Source organism: Canis lupus, chromosome 13 (assembly GCF_003254725.2).
Source record: "Canis lupus dingo isolate Sandy chromosome 13, ASM325472v2, whole genome shotgun sequence".
NCBI classification, from domain to species: domain Eukaryota; kingdom Metazoa; phylum Chordata; class Mammalia; order Carnivora; family Canidae; genus Canis; species Canis lupus.
In genome coordinates, this window is record NC_064255.1 from 48976243 (window position 1) to 48992350 (window position 16108).

The window sequence follows — 16108 nt, forward strand, 5'->3', positions numbered from 1 at the left end:
ATGTTAAGCCTGGGTCTCCAGTTTCATTTGTGAAGTGTGTACCGGTGGTGCCGTCATTAGCTAAAGCCCCCACAGCACCATATACATTTAGGGCAAAGGTCCCTGAAACAGGGGTGGACATAAGTCTATGTTGCAAATCACGGTGCTACCTTTTCTTTTCCTTGGCCAAGTCCTCCTCCGACCAGCCGCCTTCATAAAGTGACAGGCAAAGAGCTTGTCAGCTCCGCTAGTTCTTCTGTTTGTGTTCTTAGTAGCCTCGCCGTGGGCCGCAAGCACACACTGAGGACAGCGCTTGGTGTCCTCCTGCCTAGTCCTCCTGCCTCGCTGCGCTTGGTGCTTCCAACTTCCCCCGGGGGTCTGTAAATACACGTTCGTTCTGTATGGCCTTCTGGTATTTAGGCTGAGTGAGGATGTCAGTGCCAATCTAAATATTAAATATTAGAAAAGCTTGATTTCAATTTTTCTTTTCAGATTTACAGATATATCAGAAATTCTAACTTTTTCTTCCTTTAGCCCCTGAATTGCCTTGCACATACTCCCCTCTTTTTTTGGTGGACCACTGCTTTATTTATTTATTTTTTAAGGACTCTATTTTTGTTGAGAGAGAAACCATGAGTGAGCACAAGCTGGGTAAGGAGCAGGGATCCCCTGCTAACCTGGGAGCCCCATATGGGGGGGCTCGACCCCTGGACTCCAGGATAATGACCTGAGTCAAAGGCAGACCCTTAACCCTCTGAGCCACCCAGGGACCACTGCTTTAGAAAGAGATTCCAAACCCCAAAGCCGAGGCTGGTGAGGTCCAGTCCATAGGCTGAGCCACTGGGAGGGCTTTGACTCTGAATCCACCCACAGTGGGAATTAAAATAACAGTGGTAATCCCCGTTTGTCCTCTAGAGGTCATCTCATTCTGAAATTCCTACCTCCTTAAGGCAGCCCTTTGTCCAAGTACTTACCTGCGGCAGCAGTGGCTGAAGCCCTGGAAAGGCCAGCTCTTGTCCCCAGAACCTGAAGGGGAGAGAATCTGAATGGGCTCTGGTTCCCCTTGTCCACTGAGTTTAGAATGAGAGAGAATAGGTTTAAATAAATGTTTTACCCCTGCTTCTTCCACCTCAACTCTGATTTTTCTGTGACCTTGTGGTAGCTCTCTGAGCCAGTCCCAAGTAGGTGATCTAGAACTTTATTTTAGGATGTGAGAGTCGAGTCATTATTTGTTGAAGGCCTTTGGGTAACCCGGGCTGAAGTTCAGACAGGATCCCCATTTTACCATCCTAAAAGGTTTTTTATTTGTTGATCCCCAGGTACAAACCAGACTTGTTAGGCCTTTACATGTATTGTGTTACAGCCTTTTTAAAGTCTGGTCATAACTCTAAAATATGCTATTCAAGCCACCGTTCTAAGGAAACTAAAATTGGGCTAGTGATTTACCGTTGTCTTTTTTTATTTTTTTTTAAAGATTTATTTATTTATGATAGAGAGAGAGAGGCAGAGACACCGGTAGAGGGAGAAACAGGCTCCGTGCCGGAGCCTGATGCAGGACTCGATCCTGGGACTCCAGGATCATGCCCTGGGCCAAAGGCAGGAGCCAAACGGCTGAGCCACCCAGGGATCCCCTGATTTACCCTTTTAAATTAAAAAAAAAAAAAAAAAAAACAGGCAATCATACTTTAAAGGTATTTTGACTCTGTGATAAAACACAGTTCAAAATTGTCTGGAAACTGGCCAGCTGTTTTAATGACCTTCAGATGGAATGTTTAGTGTAGGATTCCTTTCACATAATAGCTTTAAATAGAAATCATTTTGATCTTGGCAATTTGATTTTTCAGGTATTTTACACACAGGTGTCACATTGCCCTGGAGTAAAAGACAAACAAACAAACAAAACTTTAGTTCCCATGTATCTAAAGCTTCTCGGTTAAGCTTAATGCTTGCATGTGGTGAATACAGTTGACCCTTAAACATTGTGAGGGTTAGGGGCGCCAACTTCCTGCACAGTCTTAAATCCTTGTATAACCTTTGACTCCCCAAAAACTAAACTCTTAGCCTACAATTGACTGATAGCCTTACTGATAATGTAAACAGTGGATTAACTCATATTTTACATATTTATATGTATTATACTGTATTCTTAAAGTAAGCTAGAGAAAAAATGTTAAGAAAACCGTAAGAGAAAATACATTTACAGTTACTGTACTGTGTTTATTTTTAAAAATCCACACATAAATAGACTTGCACAGTTCAAACCCATGTTTTCAAATGTCAGCTGTATTTTTTAGATTTTTTTTGGTTAAAGATTAATTAAAAATACCTTTCAGATTTTTTTAATACTTCTGAAAAAATGCTGGTTTTCTTTACTGTGAGAGATCCCACCTGAATCTTTATTTGTGATGATTAGGGATCGTGTAATGACCAAGAGTCATTACAAATAGGAATTCTCAGGGCAACTGGGTGGCTCAGTTGGATGTCTGCCTTCAGCTCAGGTCATGATCTCAGGGTCCCGGGATAGAGCCCCACATTGGGCTCCCTGCTTAGGGGTGGAGTCTGCTTCTCTCTCTCCCTTTCCCTCCACCGTGCGTGCGCGCTCTCTCTCTCAGGTAAATAAAATCTTAAATAGGAATTCTCTTTGTGCAGTGTCATAGATCTAAAAGTATAGAAAATCAGAATCTGCCCCTTTTTGGTGCTTGAATTCTTAATTTGATTTTACTTTGGTTCTTTCTCCTCAATGTAAAGTCAAGTTGAGGGCAGTCCAGGTGGCTCAGCGGTTTAGCGCCGCCTTCACCCCAGGATGTGACCCTGGAGACCTGGGATCGAGTCCCACGTCGGGCTCCCTGCATGGAGCCTGCTTCTCCCTCTGCCTGTGTCTCTCTCTCTCTCTCTCTCTCTCTCTCTCTCTCTCTCTCTCTCTGTGTGTGTGTATCATGAATAAATAAAATATTAAAAAAAGGTCAAGTTGACTTAGAGCCCTGGTTGGTAAGGTTCTGGATCATCAAAGGGTAAACTTCTAGTGGATTTCAAAAAGAACAGGACTATAGTGAGCCCTTTTCCTTTGGCATAGTAAAGGATTCAGTGCCAGAATAATTCTCTCTCCAAAAGGACATAATTTTTCCTTGAGGGGAAAACAAGGGGGTGATTTTCATAGACCTAAATGGTAAAGAACAAGTCACTTTGTAGAGCCACTTTTGCCAAGCACTGTTCTAAATGTCCTGACCCAGGATCTCTTCATCTTCGGGGCAGCCTGATGAGGCATGTCACATGCCATTATTGTCTCTACTTTGTGGGTTAGAAAACTGTAGGGAAGTTAAGTAGCTTTTGTTTGACGTGAGGTCAAACCTGTAGCTGCTCAGTTTAAAAGTCTAGTTACTCAACCTCTGATACCAACCACCTGTGAAGCGTGTTTACCCCCGTTGCATAGGTGAGGCCATCACCCGCAAGAAAAGCACAGACTGGAAGGCAGAAGTCCTAGGTTCCAGCTTCAGCCTGTACACTTAACTGCCAGGTGGCCTTGGGCAGGGCACTGGGTGGCTGCGGACACTCATGCCTCCTGCCTGTCGGGGGAGAGCATTCGACCCAAATCACAGTTTCCTTCCGCATTCCTCACAGCCCTGCTCCCCCCCCCACCCCCAGCAGCCTCACTAAGTAGAGCAGTATCCCTTTTACCTCTTTCATACATTGGGGTTCCATGTAGGATGTTTGGGGGCAAGGGGTTTAATAAACAATAAGAATAACAAATCAAATAACAGCCTGGGTCCCCTGTAGGCCTGAGATTTTCTGACACAGGAGATCTTATTTTGAAGGAAGGAAAATGCTTCTGTGTCTGTTGATCAGATATGTGACCTCCCCACCGAGGGAAGTCGCTCAGGCATCAGAGCACAGTTCGTGTCAGGAAAGGCAGCTGAATAGTTCGTATCACAAGTGTTGGGGGGGAAGTGAGCAGCCTCACTGCAAACCTGCTGTTGCTCTTGCGGGTTCTGATCACAGAACGTGATCGTGGCTCGTGGAGGTTGTGGCTCTCCACGCCACCAGACAGCCCTTGGTTCTGATGCCGGCTACCTGGAGACAGCATCAGGCCCCACAGGTTAAGGACTCAGTCCTGCAAGACGGTCCCCACATCAGATGCCATTCCCAAATCCAGGCCATCGCCTGTGCTTCTGATTCACCTAAATCAGAGATTCCCACGACCTCCTCCTTAGGTTCAGTTAACTTGCGAGAGTGGCTCCCAGAACTCGGGGAAACATTTTACTTGCCAGGTAACCAGGATGTAACTCAGGAACAGGCAGATGGAAATGATACAGAAGGGCACGGTATGGGGAACGGCATGGAGCTTCTGTGCCCTCAGAGCACACCTCTCCCCTCAAATCTCCATGTGCTCACCAAGCAGAAACGCCCCAACCCCTATCCTTTTGGGTTTTGTGGAGGCTTTGTTACGTAGGCGGAACTGATTAAATCCTCAGACACTGGCGACTAAACTCAATCTCTGGTCCCTCTCCCCTCCACAGAGGTGGAGAGGGTGGGGGGTGGCGTTGCTAACAAAAGATCCAGTTCATCTAAGTCACATGGTTGGCTCCTCTGGCAACCAGCCCCATCCTTAGGGGTGGTCCCAAAGCCATCTCCTTAACAGAACCAGAGACACCTTATGCTCTCATGCTCTCGATCACTTAGGAAATTCCAAGGGTTTTAGGAGCTCTGTGCTCTAGAAATGGGCACAAAGACCAAATACATATTTCTCTTTTCATTTTTTTAAAGTTTATTTAATCTCTACACCTAGTGTGGGGCTTAAACACATGACTCCCAAGATCAAGAGCCATATGCTCCACTGACTGACCCAGCCAGGTGTCCCCAAATATATTTCTTCTAAATCACAGTATCAGGGCACCTGGGTGGCTCAGTTGGTTAAGCATCTGCCTTTGGCTCAGGTCATGGTCCCGGCGTCCTGGGAAGGAGCTGGGTGTCAGGCTTCCTGCTCACTGGGGAGCCTGCTTCTCCCTCCCCCCTGCTGGTGCTCGTTCTCAAATAGATAAAATCCTTTTAGAAAAGGGGAAGGGCGCTTGGGTGGCTCAGTCAGCTAAGTGTCTGAGTCTTGATTTCCGCTCAGGTCATGATCTATGCTCAGCACAGTCTGCTTGTCCCTCTCCCTCTGCTTTCTTATCTAAAACAAAATCTTTAGGGGATCCCTGGGTGGCTCAGTGGTTTGGCGCCTGCCATCAGCATAGGGCATGATCCTGGAGTCCTGGGATCGAGTCCCACAGTGGGCTCCATGCATGGAGCCTGCTTCTCCCCCTGCCTGTGTCTCTGCCTCTCTCCCTCCCTCCCTCTCTCTCTCTCTCTCTCTGTCTCTCATGAATGAATTAAAACATCTTTAAAAAAATAAAACAAAATCTTTAAAAAAAATAATAATTGCAACATCACGTCTCTTTTTCCACAGAAAAGCCGGTCCTTCAGAGCAGGCACTCTTTAGATGGCTCCAAACTTGCGGAGAAGGTTGAAACCGCGCAGCCGCTGTGGATAACGTTAGCGCTGCAGAAGCAGAAGGGGTTTCGGGAGCAGCAAGCAACTCGAGAGGAGAGGAAGCAAGCCAGGGAGGCCAAACAGGCAGAAAAGCTCTCCAAAGAGAATGTGAGTAGCCTGGTCTTCAGCTTGAACTCTGCCTTCCCCGAGTTTGGCTCTTTTAGGTCACGAGGATTTAAAAATAAATAAATGAAGCTAGCTGGGAGTCGGGAAGAAATACTTAGCGCAGAGCAATAGATTGACCACCGTTAAGCCCGGGAAGTGTTCTCAGTGATTTTGCCTGGTCTCCACGTGCTCTTCGGTCAACCTGACTTGGTAGACTGCATGACCCCTAGCAGCCGTCCCCCTCTGCCGTGGTTACGGGAGGAGTTGGGGAAATCCAGAGTCTTGCTCTGTGGCCCTGGCTTTCTGTGGCCCAGTCTGTTCAGTGGGCCTCTCCTCGGGAAGCAGTTTCTCCTCTTTGAGACCTTCGTACTGAAGTGCTCCGTGCTTCCAGGTGGAGTCCAGCCGCCCCTGAGGAGCAGGGCTTGGGGGCTGGCAGGCAGAGGCCCCAAGGCCTTGCAGAGCCAGCCTTCCCATGACCTTCAGTAGAAAGCACACTTGTCCTGCCTCTCTGCCCACCAGGTCAGTGTCAGCCTGCAGCCCGGGAGCAGCGGTGTCAGCAGAGCCGGGGCCCTGCACAAGCCCACCACCCAACTGGAAGAGAAGAAGCCGGAGACTGCTGCGTCCAGGCTTGAGCGCAGAGAACAGCTGAAAAAGGCCAACACTCTTCCTACGTCCGTAACAGGTAGGGAATGGCCCCTGCATCACCATGGTTACAGGCTTGTCTTTTCATAGCTGCTCTACATCCTGAGTGTGAGCACAAGCACAGCCTGTGAGGCCCTTGCCTCTCAGCCCTGCAAGTCCACTTGTCCATCTGACAGAGATCACCAGGAACTCCCCACCATCATGGTGTGAGGGTATGTGGTTGTCACCCTGCAGCGAGCGGGGAGACCTCAGATTTGGAGCATTTGAGTTTTCATGGGGTAGATCCTCCCACCGTGGCCAGTTTCAAGCTACCAGTGTGGTATCAACTGGTCCCCTAAATTCCTGAGTGTCGAATAAGCCCTCTCCACGCCCTACTGCCTCTAGTCCCAGCAAAATGAGGTTTATTAACTTGCTCCTGCAAGGGAGCCAATACACCATAGGAATCACCTAAAGAAAGGAAAAGGCAAGATTATAATAGGATTTGGGGGGAAGGGTGAAGTTTAGGTTAAAATTTAAGTGGAATGGGCAGCCCCGGTGACGCAGTGGTTTAGCACCACCTGCAGCCCAGGGCGTGATCCCGGAGACCCAGGACTGAGTCCCACATTGGGCTCCCTGCATGGAGTCTGCTTCTCCCTCTGCCTGTGTCTCTGCCTCTCTTTCTCTGTGTCTCTATAAATAAATAAAATAAAAAATCTTAAAAAATTTTTTAAGTGGAATGGGGTCTTCGCAGTTTCCAAGCAAAGCAGGGATTGTATATAAAGGGGTTGATTTCAAACCTGAGCCGAAAAGTGGACTCAGGGTCCCATTTCCTTTGACACTCAGAAGTGAAATGCGTGGAAGCTGCATCTGAAAAGCCCTACTTGGAGCTCTGCACCCAGGTTGGAAATGGAAGCTGCTTCTCTGAATCAGTGACCCACGTGGCTCAGATACTCCAGGCAAAAGTGGGACAGTCTCTACTCACTGATGGGATTTCAAATGACAAGTTTCTGACTAGCATGACTTTAGAGAGCAGGGTTTTTCAGCTGAGTCCTTAATATTAATTAACAGCAGTGTTTCCTATTCATGACACACAAGACATTTTAAAAAAATTCTTTATTGTTAAAGTCATCCAGTAATGTTTCTAGCTGTTTCCTTGATAGACATCACTTGGAGGATGGCCAGAAGTCAGAAAGAGCTTCCTCCCATCTGTTTTCTGTTCTGGGTAACCTGTTCCCTAGAGGTCACCCCCCCCCCCCACACACACACACACATGTTTTATGCCTTTGTTACCTGCTGGCTTATAGGATGGAAATAGAAGTTTCACCACTAAAGCCATATATACTGTTTTGGTGAGGAGAAAAAGAAAACTTCTATTTGAAAACCACCTTGGAGCACTGCATAATTTCTCAAGAACCTCCATGGGCAAAATTTCATTTGATCTTACACCGAAGAATTGAGGATTCTAAACATATGTGTGTCACAGAGATCATTCTTTCTAAATAAAATTCCAGTCAGAGATCACACCTTTCTCTGCCAGACTTCTGTGGAAGTACCAGAGTTAATGCAGTGCAGAGCGGCTACAGCTCAGTAAAGCAAACCTTTGTTTTGAAGCATTTGTCTTTTCCATCAGTATTTCTTGAGTTCTGTTTCTGTGCAGGCCATTGCCATGGGCACTAAATAAGACTCAGAGATAAGCCCAGATCCCTCACCTTAGAGGCCCCTAAGGTCTAGTAAAGAAAGTGTTAGAATTGTGAGACAAGCTTGGAAGTGGGGAGAGCTGGCAGGGGGAGCCAAGGGCCTCAAGAGTCGGGGAGGGGGAGCGCCCAGGGCACCCTTGGAGAGGGTAACTTTTGACCTCACCTGTTCAATAAATTCAGACTGCTGGTTTGATCTCCTGGTTGTATAACGAGAATCACAGAACTTACCTTGTATTTCTTATCATGTAGGTATAGCTTCTGTGCAGAAAAAATTAGGCTTCTAGAAACTCTGAAATTAAAAGGAGCTGCACTATACTTCTGCATGCAACAGTTCTGATCACGTCGCTTTCTTTCTGTAATTCTTCTCACTAAAGATGCCCAGTGATTCACTGGGTTTTCCTTACTGAATCTTGTACTTCTAATACATCAGAATGTGGCTGTGACTTACTCTTATCCTTTTCCTTCAAAACGCAATCCAGTGGAGATCTCTGATTCAGCTCCCCCCACGCCGCTGGTGAAAGAAGTCACAAAGAGGTTCTCAACCCCAGATGCTGCCCCCGTGTCAACAGAACCAGCCTGGCTGGCTTTGGCCAAAAGGAAAGCCAAGGCCTGGAGCGACTGTCCACAGATCATTAAGTAGAATGACTTTTATCCACTCCTGTTGCCATTTATTGGCTCTTCTCTTGCCCATGTTATTTATTTTTTATAGGAGGTAAAGAAACCAAGCTAGGGAAAAGCAGCATGTTTTTATAGGCTCTAAAATAATGTTTAGAAACTGAATCAGTGGCGTTCCTTGTAAAGAGTGTATTTCCACAATCCTAGGTCCTGGTGTCTTGAGCTCCTCCTCGTTCTCAAGAGAAAATTCCATCCGAGGGACCACATGAAGCAAAATCTCCAAACTAAGAACTTCTCACAAGAGCCTACCATGCCCCTTCCACAGCCTTTGCACACACACCCACACACACCATTTAGAACATGACTCTTGTCAATCTTTGTAATGGTTTTTTGATTCTCCGATTTTTTTTACCTGGAACATTTACCCTACCGTATGTTTGGTAGTTTCTTTCCTTTTCTACCATAATGGAGAAAGAGAGGGTCATATAAACAAGAATGCCCATGCTCCTGAATGCAGTAAGTGCGAGTCGTAAGTTAAGTCTGGCGGCCAGCTCTGCCCATGTCTGCTTTTCTGAATTCTCCTTGATCCAGAACTGTAACGCGGAAAGTCAGTTCTCACTCCCATGACACTGTTGTCCCACAGGTCCTGTCGTACCAGTTCTCTCCCTTAAGGACGTGTTAAACATTTGGCCCCGTTGGCTCCTAGGGAACATTTTTATTTTAGGATCATGAAGAAAGGAAGCTACAGATTCTCTTTCCATCTCTAAGAATCTAAATGCAGTGGTTAAGATGTCCTGGCTCCATCTCGGTCCTGCCCACCAAACTAGATCCTGTGAGTCTGGGTCAGGAAAGTCTGTTTTGGCAAAACTCTTCAGACGAATTTCTGATCCGTTCCAAAGGAGAACCTTGAGATACACTGCTTCCAGTGTCATCTAGCTTTTAAAACCCTGAGGGGGGGGTTCATTTCACCCAAAGAAGAAAAGTGGGAGGAAAGTAAAACCAATCCCCCCAAACCAGATATTACAAAGTAAGAGAGGCTACTCACATTGACTATCTCCGAATATTCCCTTAGGTCTTTAAGGAAAATTAACAGGAAGCCAAGATTTGGAGCCTTTGTAGTAAGGACTTCTGTGGAAAGTTTCTTTCTTTACTGTAATCGAGTGATTTCATATTTATCGAGTTGAATGTTATTCAATAGCATTTATAGTTTTGAGCATTCACCTTGCTACCTTTAAAAAACAGCTCAGAGTCTTAAGTGGCCTTGCTATCCCACACATACCTGTGGTCCAAAGAAGGGGACATGGCAATTTAAAAGCATGAAGCATAGACCACCAGCAAACCTACACGTTGCCAATACTAACTTCTTAGATTCTGACTCCACAGTAGAAGTACATGTCCTTTGCCCAGCGCATGGGGAATTGCATTCCTTTTTCCTCTCCTGCAAAAACACATTTTATCCATCATTATCTTCCTTTATGCTGAGCTCATTTGACAGGCAATGTATTGTTATTCTGTCATTCACCATAAAGAAAGCATTTCTTTCTGGAATGACGGCTCAGCCTCATGGTAGCAGCTGTCAGGTGTGGTCAAGCAGATAGTTGTACTCTTGCAAGTTGGATCTAATATTCTCTTTACTAGACCTTCAGACTGTTAAGAATCAGTGTAACTTTAATCATTTTTATTCCTGTGGGAAGCAGTTACTATTCCACTGCATGTTTTCCATACTGCTGTTCATTTATAAATCAAACACGTAGGCATTTGTTAGTTTTCAGTGATTTCATTACTAACATAACACACTTTTTAATGGGAATCTTTCCACCTAGAACCCTGGTATTATAGTGCTATGATAATTCTTCTGAGCTTTTCCTTTCATTCTGTCAACTTTGGGTAATACCACAGTAAGGGTGGAGAACAGGGGAAGAAATCAGGTCATTGATGAAGAATCCTAGATGAGTCCACCACTACTGGCTCACATACCACTGAGCACATAACAAAGTAGGAAGAAATACCTCAGTTACAAAGTTTATATTAAAGTCTTCAAAAATAAAAGAGTACACTGAGGAAAGGACAGTCACAGCACTTCCAGCAACTTCTAAAGGGTACATGTTCAATATTTCATGTAAAATGACTCCAAATTTGCACTAAATACCAATGAAGTGTTATTTTGCTTTAGTTGTGTTGCAGTCTTTTCTGATCAACAAACTATGGGGGAAATTCTGTAAAAAGAAAAGACTTTTTTTTTTAAATGAATGATTGCTATGTTAAATTTTTTTTTTTAACTTAAACATACACTTCTCTTGGCAAAGATAACAAATTAACCTCTGTTCATAAATTTGTATATTAACTAGTTTTTTGTTTACTTTTTTAATTTTTCAAGTGCAATTGTTTCTTACGCATTACAATTAAATTATCATTTTAGCCAGTTATCAGCAAATTATAGTATGTATTGTCTCTTCTTGTGACATTTAGTTTAATTGCTTATTTTAAAGCAGAAATATTAGTTACAAGTGTCTTGCGATATTTTTACCAATAATAAAACTAAGTAGAGACAACAATGAAAAATATCTTAGTGTGATTTTAATATTATTTTGAGATTTTTGGTTGTATAAAGTTTTAATGTAAAATGTCCATTATTGAAGGAAAGTGATCTTTCAATAAAAAATACCTGTAAGATCTTCAGCACATATGGAATTTCCTTTTCAGGTTGAAGCTTTTGCTAATTTCAATAACTATCCACAAGCAAGCTCATACATAACTTTTGTTAAGAAAAATTACAAGGGATTTTATGTGCTACCTTGTATTTTTTACTAGGTGTTTTAGAGAAAAAAATTTAGTGGCAAATAAAATGTTTATCTCAATTCTAAATTGGAATTGAATGGTATGCATCTCAGAGAAAATATTACACAGCCGCCTTGCTCCACATGTGGGCTCTAGAACTGTAGCACTGGCTGGGGCTGGAAGCTTGTGAGAAAGGCAACGTGGGGCCCAGGCCAGACTTATTGCTGACTCACAGGTCTCCCCTAGGGTAAAAGTGAGTGATGGGAGTGAGGCCCTCACGCTGGGTGCCACAAAACTAAGATAAATCCTGTTCTAATGCAGTATCTTTTAAAAAATACAAATGAGTACTTGGGGGCACTTGTCTCAGTTGGCAGAGCATATGACTTGATTCGGGAACTGCTGAGTTCAAGCCTGAGATTACCTAATTGGGCACAGAGAGTAACCTAATAAAATTATTTAAAATTTTGATATTTGTTCACAGTGGAATTTGTACTCAAGACAAGGATCAGTATTACTGATTTTTCTTTTGGCCTCAGGATCTATTATGGCTCAGCAAAGCACCCTTTCAGCCTCTTGGAATGTGCATTTGATTTTAGCAAGAGCTGCAGGTGGTTAATACACATATTAAGGTTTAAGCAGCACTGATATAAGACTTGACAGATGTGTTCTTTTTGGCCAATCTGTACCTCAAGTCCCCTTTCTAGGTGTGGGAGCTCTCCCACCTCATGGGTCTTGCACTCCCCCTCCCACCACCACAGACGAAATGCCTGATACATGCTTTGCTGTACTCTCTCATGGGCATGGATCCTTTTTCACTTAAAACTGGAAGAGGCTCTGAATTGATCTCCCAACTCAACTCTGTGTGGAAGTCTGGCAGTGGGAGGGAACAGGGTCCAACGTTTGTTAGTGATTTGAGCATTTAGAGCTTCAAGAAAAGCAGATGTGTCTTCCCCAGGCCAAAGTCATGGTGATTTCAAGCATTCATTATTCCTGGGCTGTATAGCTCTGGCCCTTGTCACAATTCGCCAAGCTATTCGGTATATTTTTTTTTTAGAAAATTCTTTTCTCCTTAAAATAGCCTAAGTTGACTTCTATAGCTTGCAGCTAAGAACTTTGGCATGTTTGATATTTGGGACTTTATTTGAGGCATAAATGAACAAATGAAATTGATACCACAGTTGACTGTAGAGATAAAGGGCAGGTAAGCATTAGGATACATTTTTGTTACTTGTGCTTTAGCATGAGTGTCTGGGGTGTAATATGCCCTAAATAGTAGTTATTAGTACTACTAGTGGCTAAAGCTTTGGGGTGCCTGGGTGGTTCAGTTGGTCAAGCATCTACCTTCGGCTCAGGTCATGATCTCTACTACTACTACCTAAAACTTACTTCCTTAACATACTACCCTAAAATTTAGTGGCTTAAAATGACTGCCATTTTTATTATTTCTTAGGACTCTGTGGGTGAGAAATTAAATGGTACCAGGATAGCCTGAACAGCTGGGGTGGGCTGGAATGCTGGGAGCCAAATGTCTGGGTTTCACCTGTCCCTGTTATCTGGCCTCCTCAGTTTTTTTAGTGTAGTGTCAGGGCCACTCCCTTACCACATGGCCTCTCCATCTGGCTGCCAGACTCTATGTCTGGGATCGCATGAAAGCAGACGCTGCCAGGCCTTCCTAAAGCCTGGGGCTCAGAAGCAACATTCATGTCACCTCCACTACATTCTACTGGTTAAGGTAAATCATGGACTAAGCTCAGGTACCAGAGGAGGAGAATGCATAAAGGGCATGACTACTGGGGGGAGATGGTAGTTCACTGGGGGCAACTTCATGCCAGGCAAATGCAGGTTGATGCAAAGTGCTATGGGACTGGAGGAGCAGCTCTAGCCCAAAACCATATATACACATTCTGAGAAATAGGATACTTCCAAGTATATAGACTTTTTTTTCCTTCCTGGTTTCTGTTGTTTCCTACCACCAAGCCAATGAACAAAAGACATACAACCACGAAGTCCAGTAAATTGAGAAATATAGATAAAAAATATTCATCAAGGTTTATAAATCAAAAATTGAAAAAAAGAGGGTAAATCAACTTCAAACTCTACTATAGAAGCGATATATATAGATAGAATTCAATATTGGTGTTTTGTTCATTTAAAAATACTAAATAAGAAACCTAATTTGATAAAAAGATCCTTTGAAAACCCTTTGTTATGAATCTCACTGTAAAGAAGTAAATGATGGGACACCTGGGTGGCTCAGTGGTTAAGCACATCTGCCTTCAGCTCAGGGCATGGTCCTGGAGTCCCAAGATCGAGTCCCACCATCAGGTTCCCTGAATGGAGCCTGCTTCTCCCTCTGCCTGTGTCTCTGTCTCTTTCTGTCTCTCTCATGAATAAATAAGTAAAATCTTTAAAAAAATAAAGAAATGGTACATAACATCATAAACTAAGTTTTTAACCCCCAAGTGTATTCTGATATCTTTTTCACAGAAGTCTATTAAAAAAAGAAAAAAACTCAAAGTAGAATATCTGTAGCCTAATTAAAAGAAAGTACAACTAAATAAATTGATGTTTTTGTTCTATAATTCCTCTTAAAAGCATTTGTTAAAAAAAAAAGCATTTGTTGCTCCTACAGAAAGTAAAATATGATCATTCTCCAATAAAGTATAATAAACAAGTTTCTTAGGCAAAATATAATCTTTCGTATAAAAAAGACTATCCAAATGCTCTATAATGATATTTTCAGACATCTCAGATAACCTAATAAGGACTGAACTTGATTATATTTGATAGCCACCCAATAAATCCAGACAATAAACATAATTATTTCTACATCCAATAATAAGCATTGATTCCCAGACCACAGGAGAAGAGAAAACTTCCCCAGGAAGTTCATACACACTTTGCAATCGTCCACTCTTAGATTCCAAGATCCACAGTTTCCCATCAGTAGATGCTGCTGCCAGCAACATTTCATCACCACCTTCTTGGTAATGGAAAGCAAATGGTGTTGCATACACCTGTGAAGTAGTTTCAAATTTCCACTGGAGGTGACCTTTCATATTACAACAGTAGATAAAGCAATCATGGGAACCAAAAAATATTTCTTGCTCTGATGCTGAGGTACATGGGGATGAAAAGATTGGTTCGCTGGTAGAGAACTGCCAAACCTGAAGGATGACAAAAAAGGCCAAAATAATTTATTAGTTTCAGTTCTCCTGTATAAATATAAGCAGTGTAGGCTACCGAAATGGTAACTACACACACACACTGAGGAACTAATAGTTCTTCTGAAAAGTAGCATTCTCAAAGTAGACCTCTGTCCCAGTGGTAAAGTCTAGGACAAAGTACATGAGTGTTATTACACGAGTCACTGCCATGCATGATATAATAAAGTTAATTTTGAACCCCATTCATGAAAGAGCTACTATTACTATGTTTAATGATGCAAAGTTCAAAGACAGAATTGCACTCAGTTTTCAATGTTTATCTTATTAGAAACTGTTCCTTATTCTCTTCTCCTAATGTAAGGAGAAGGAAGTAAGTGGACTAAAAGGAAGAGTTCATGTGCAATAATTCAAATTAAAGGTTTAAACAAAAAGCTAGGAGTTCTGTCTCTGTCCTGTGGATATATATACTATTTGCTTATTTTAAAGCTACCACAGCGGTGCCTGGGTGGTTCAGTGGTTGAGGATCTGCCTTTGGCTTGGGTTGTGATCCTGGGGTTCTGGGATCGAGTCCCGTATCAGGCTCCCCACGGGGAGCCTGCTTCTCCCTCTGCCCACGTCTCTACCTTTCTCTCTGTGTCTCTTGTGAATAATCTTTAAAAATGAAATAAGTGGCAGTCAGCTGTTGATACAGAGGTGGAGATTATGCTCCCAACAAAAAAGATCTAATATCACCCAGAAACAGCCTCCCTGCCAGTCATGAAGAGGGACCTCCATGCAATGCAATTTGGGTTGTGCAACCTATTTTAGTTTTCATAGAAAAAGCAGGGGTTTCAAAACCTTCAAAGAAGTCATAATAAAATTAGCTAAAAGCTGGTAAAGTTTTTAAAATTAGAGGGGGGCATGGCACAAGTGTAACAATGTTTGGGTAGAATCTTCAATCTACTATACTATCATTCAAAAATTAAGAAACCCATGGCTTGACAATTAAAATCAAACCAATTTTCAACACAATGAGTTGAATGATGATGTTTAAAATTTTACTTTAGTTGTCACCAATTCCTATGATTTGGAGGAAGATATGTAAAATAGAACCAGAAACTTTTCACCTGTTCTCCAGAGTGGGTAAAGCAGAGTAGGTTCCCATCCACGCAGCCAATACAAACATACTGTAGGCAACACCGTGGAGAAGAAAAGAGGGGTTTTCCACAGGAATGTTTCCAAACTCTGTTCCCAGTGGCCTGCCATGGGTAAAAGCAATTGACAGCATTTAAATCATTCTACTAATCAATTACCCTTTCTAAAACTCAAATCTCCCAGAGGCAAAGCTTTAAACATCAGAAAAAGCTGTAATGGTAAACTGATACCATAAATGAAGCTGGTATACACACACAGCTATAAAATTAATTGGTGTTCTTTATGAGAGCAGAGATAAAAACTTACAGTAAAGCCAGGAAATAATTATTACATGAGATCTATCCTTAAACCATTTTAAGTTCTAATATGACTGAGAAATTCCTGCCAATTAAAAAAATTGATAAACGATATACATAGAACTTCTATTTTCTCATTTTTCTAGACTTCATGCTAATCATTTTTAATGAGTTTGGGTTCAGTGAGAGCTGA

The 16108-nt window shown here is 42.9% G+C and overlaps 2 protein-coding genes across 14 annotated transcripts in view; one reads left to right on the forward strand and one right to left on the reverse strand.

Annotated features, from left to right (window-relative positions):
- The window catches only part of LOC112652356 (bifunctional phosphoribosylaminoimidazole carboxylase/phosphoribosylaminoimidazole succinocarboxamide synthetase), a 388335-nt gene that overhangs the window by 267836 nt on the left and 104391 nt on the right, over window positions 1-16108 (forward strand). For 10 of the 11 annotated variants that reach the window (XM_049093243.1, XM_049093242.1, XM_049093246.1 and 7 more), the window contains 2 exons: window positions 5420-5610; window positions 6127-6289. In XM_049093243.1, the coding sequence (XP_048949200.1) occupies window positions 5420-5610; window positions 6127-6289 (354 nt within the window). Of the gene's footprint in view, window positions 1-5419; window positions 5611-6126; window positions 6290-8404; window positions 11406-16108 lie in introns of those variants that run through there. The other variant, XM_035708216.2, reaches the window with a different exon arrangement.
- AASDH (aminoadipate-semialdehyde dehydrogenase) overlaps window positions 14080-16108 on the reverse strand; it is a 35424-nt gene continuing 33395 nt past the window's right edge. For all 3 annotated transcript variants that reach the window (XM_035708543.2, XM_049093260.1, XM_049093259.1), the window contains 2 exons: window positions 15592-15723; window positions 14080-14485 (listed from right to left, as the gene is read on the reverse strand). In XM_035708543.2, coding sequence (XP_035564436.2) covers window positions 14096-14485; window positions 15592-15723 — 522 coding nt within the window. In that variant the 3' untranslated portion in view covers window positions 14080-14095. The remainder of the gene's footprint in view (window positions 14486-15591; window positions 15724-16108) is intronic.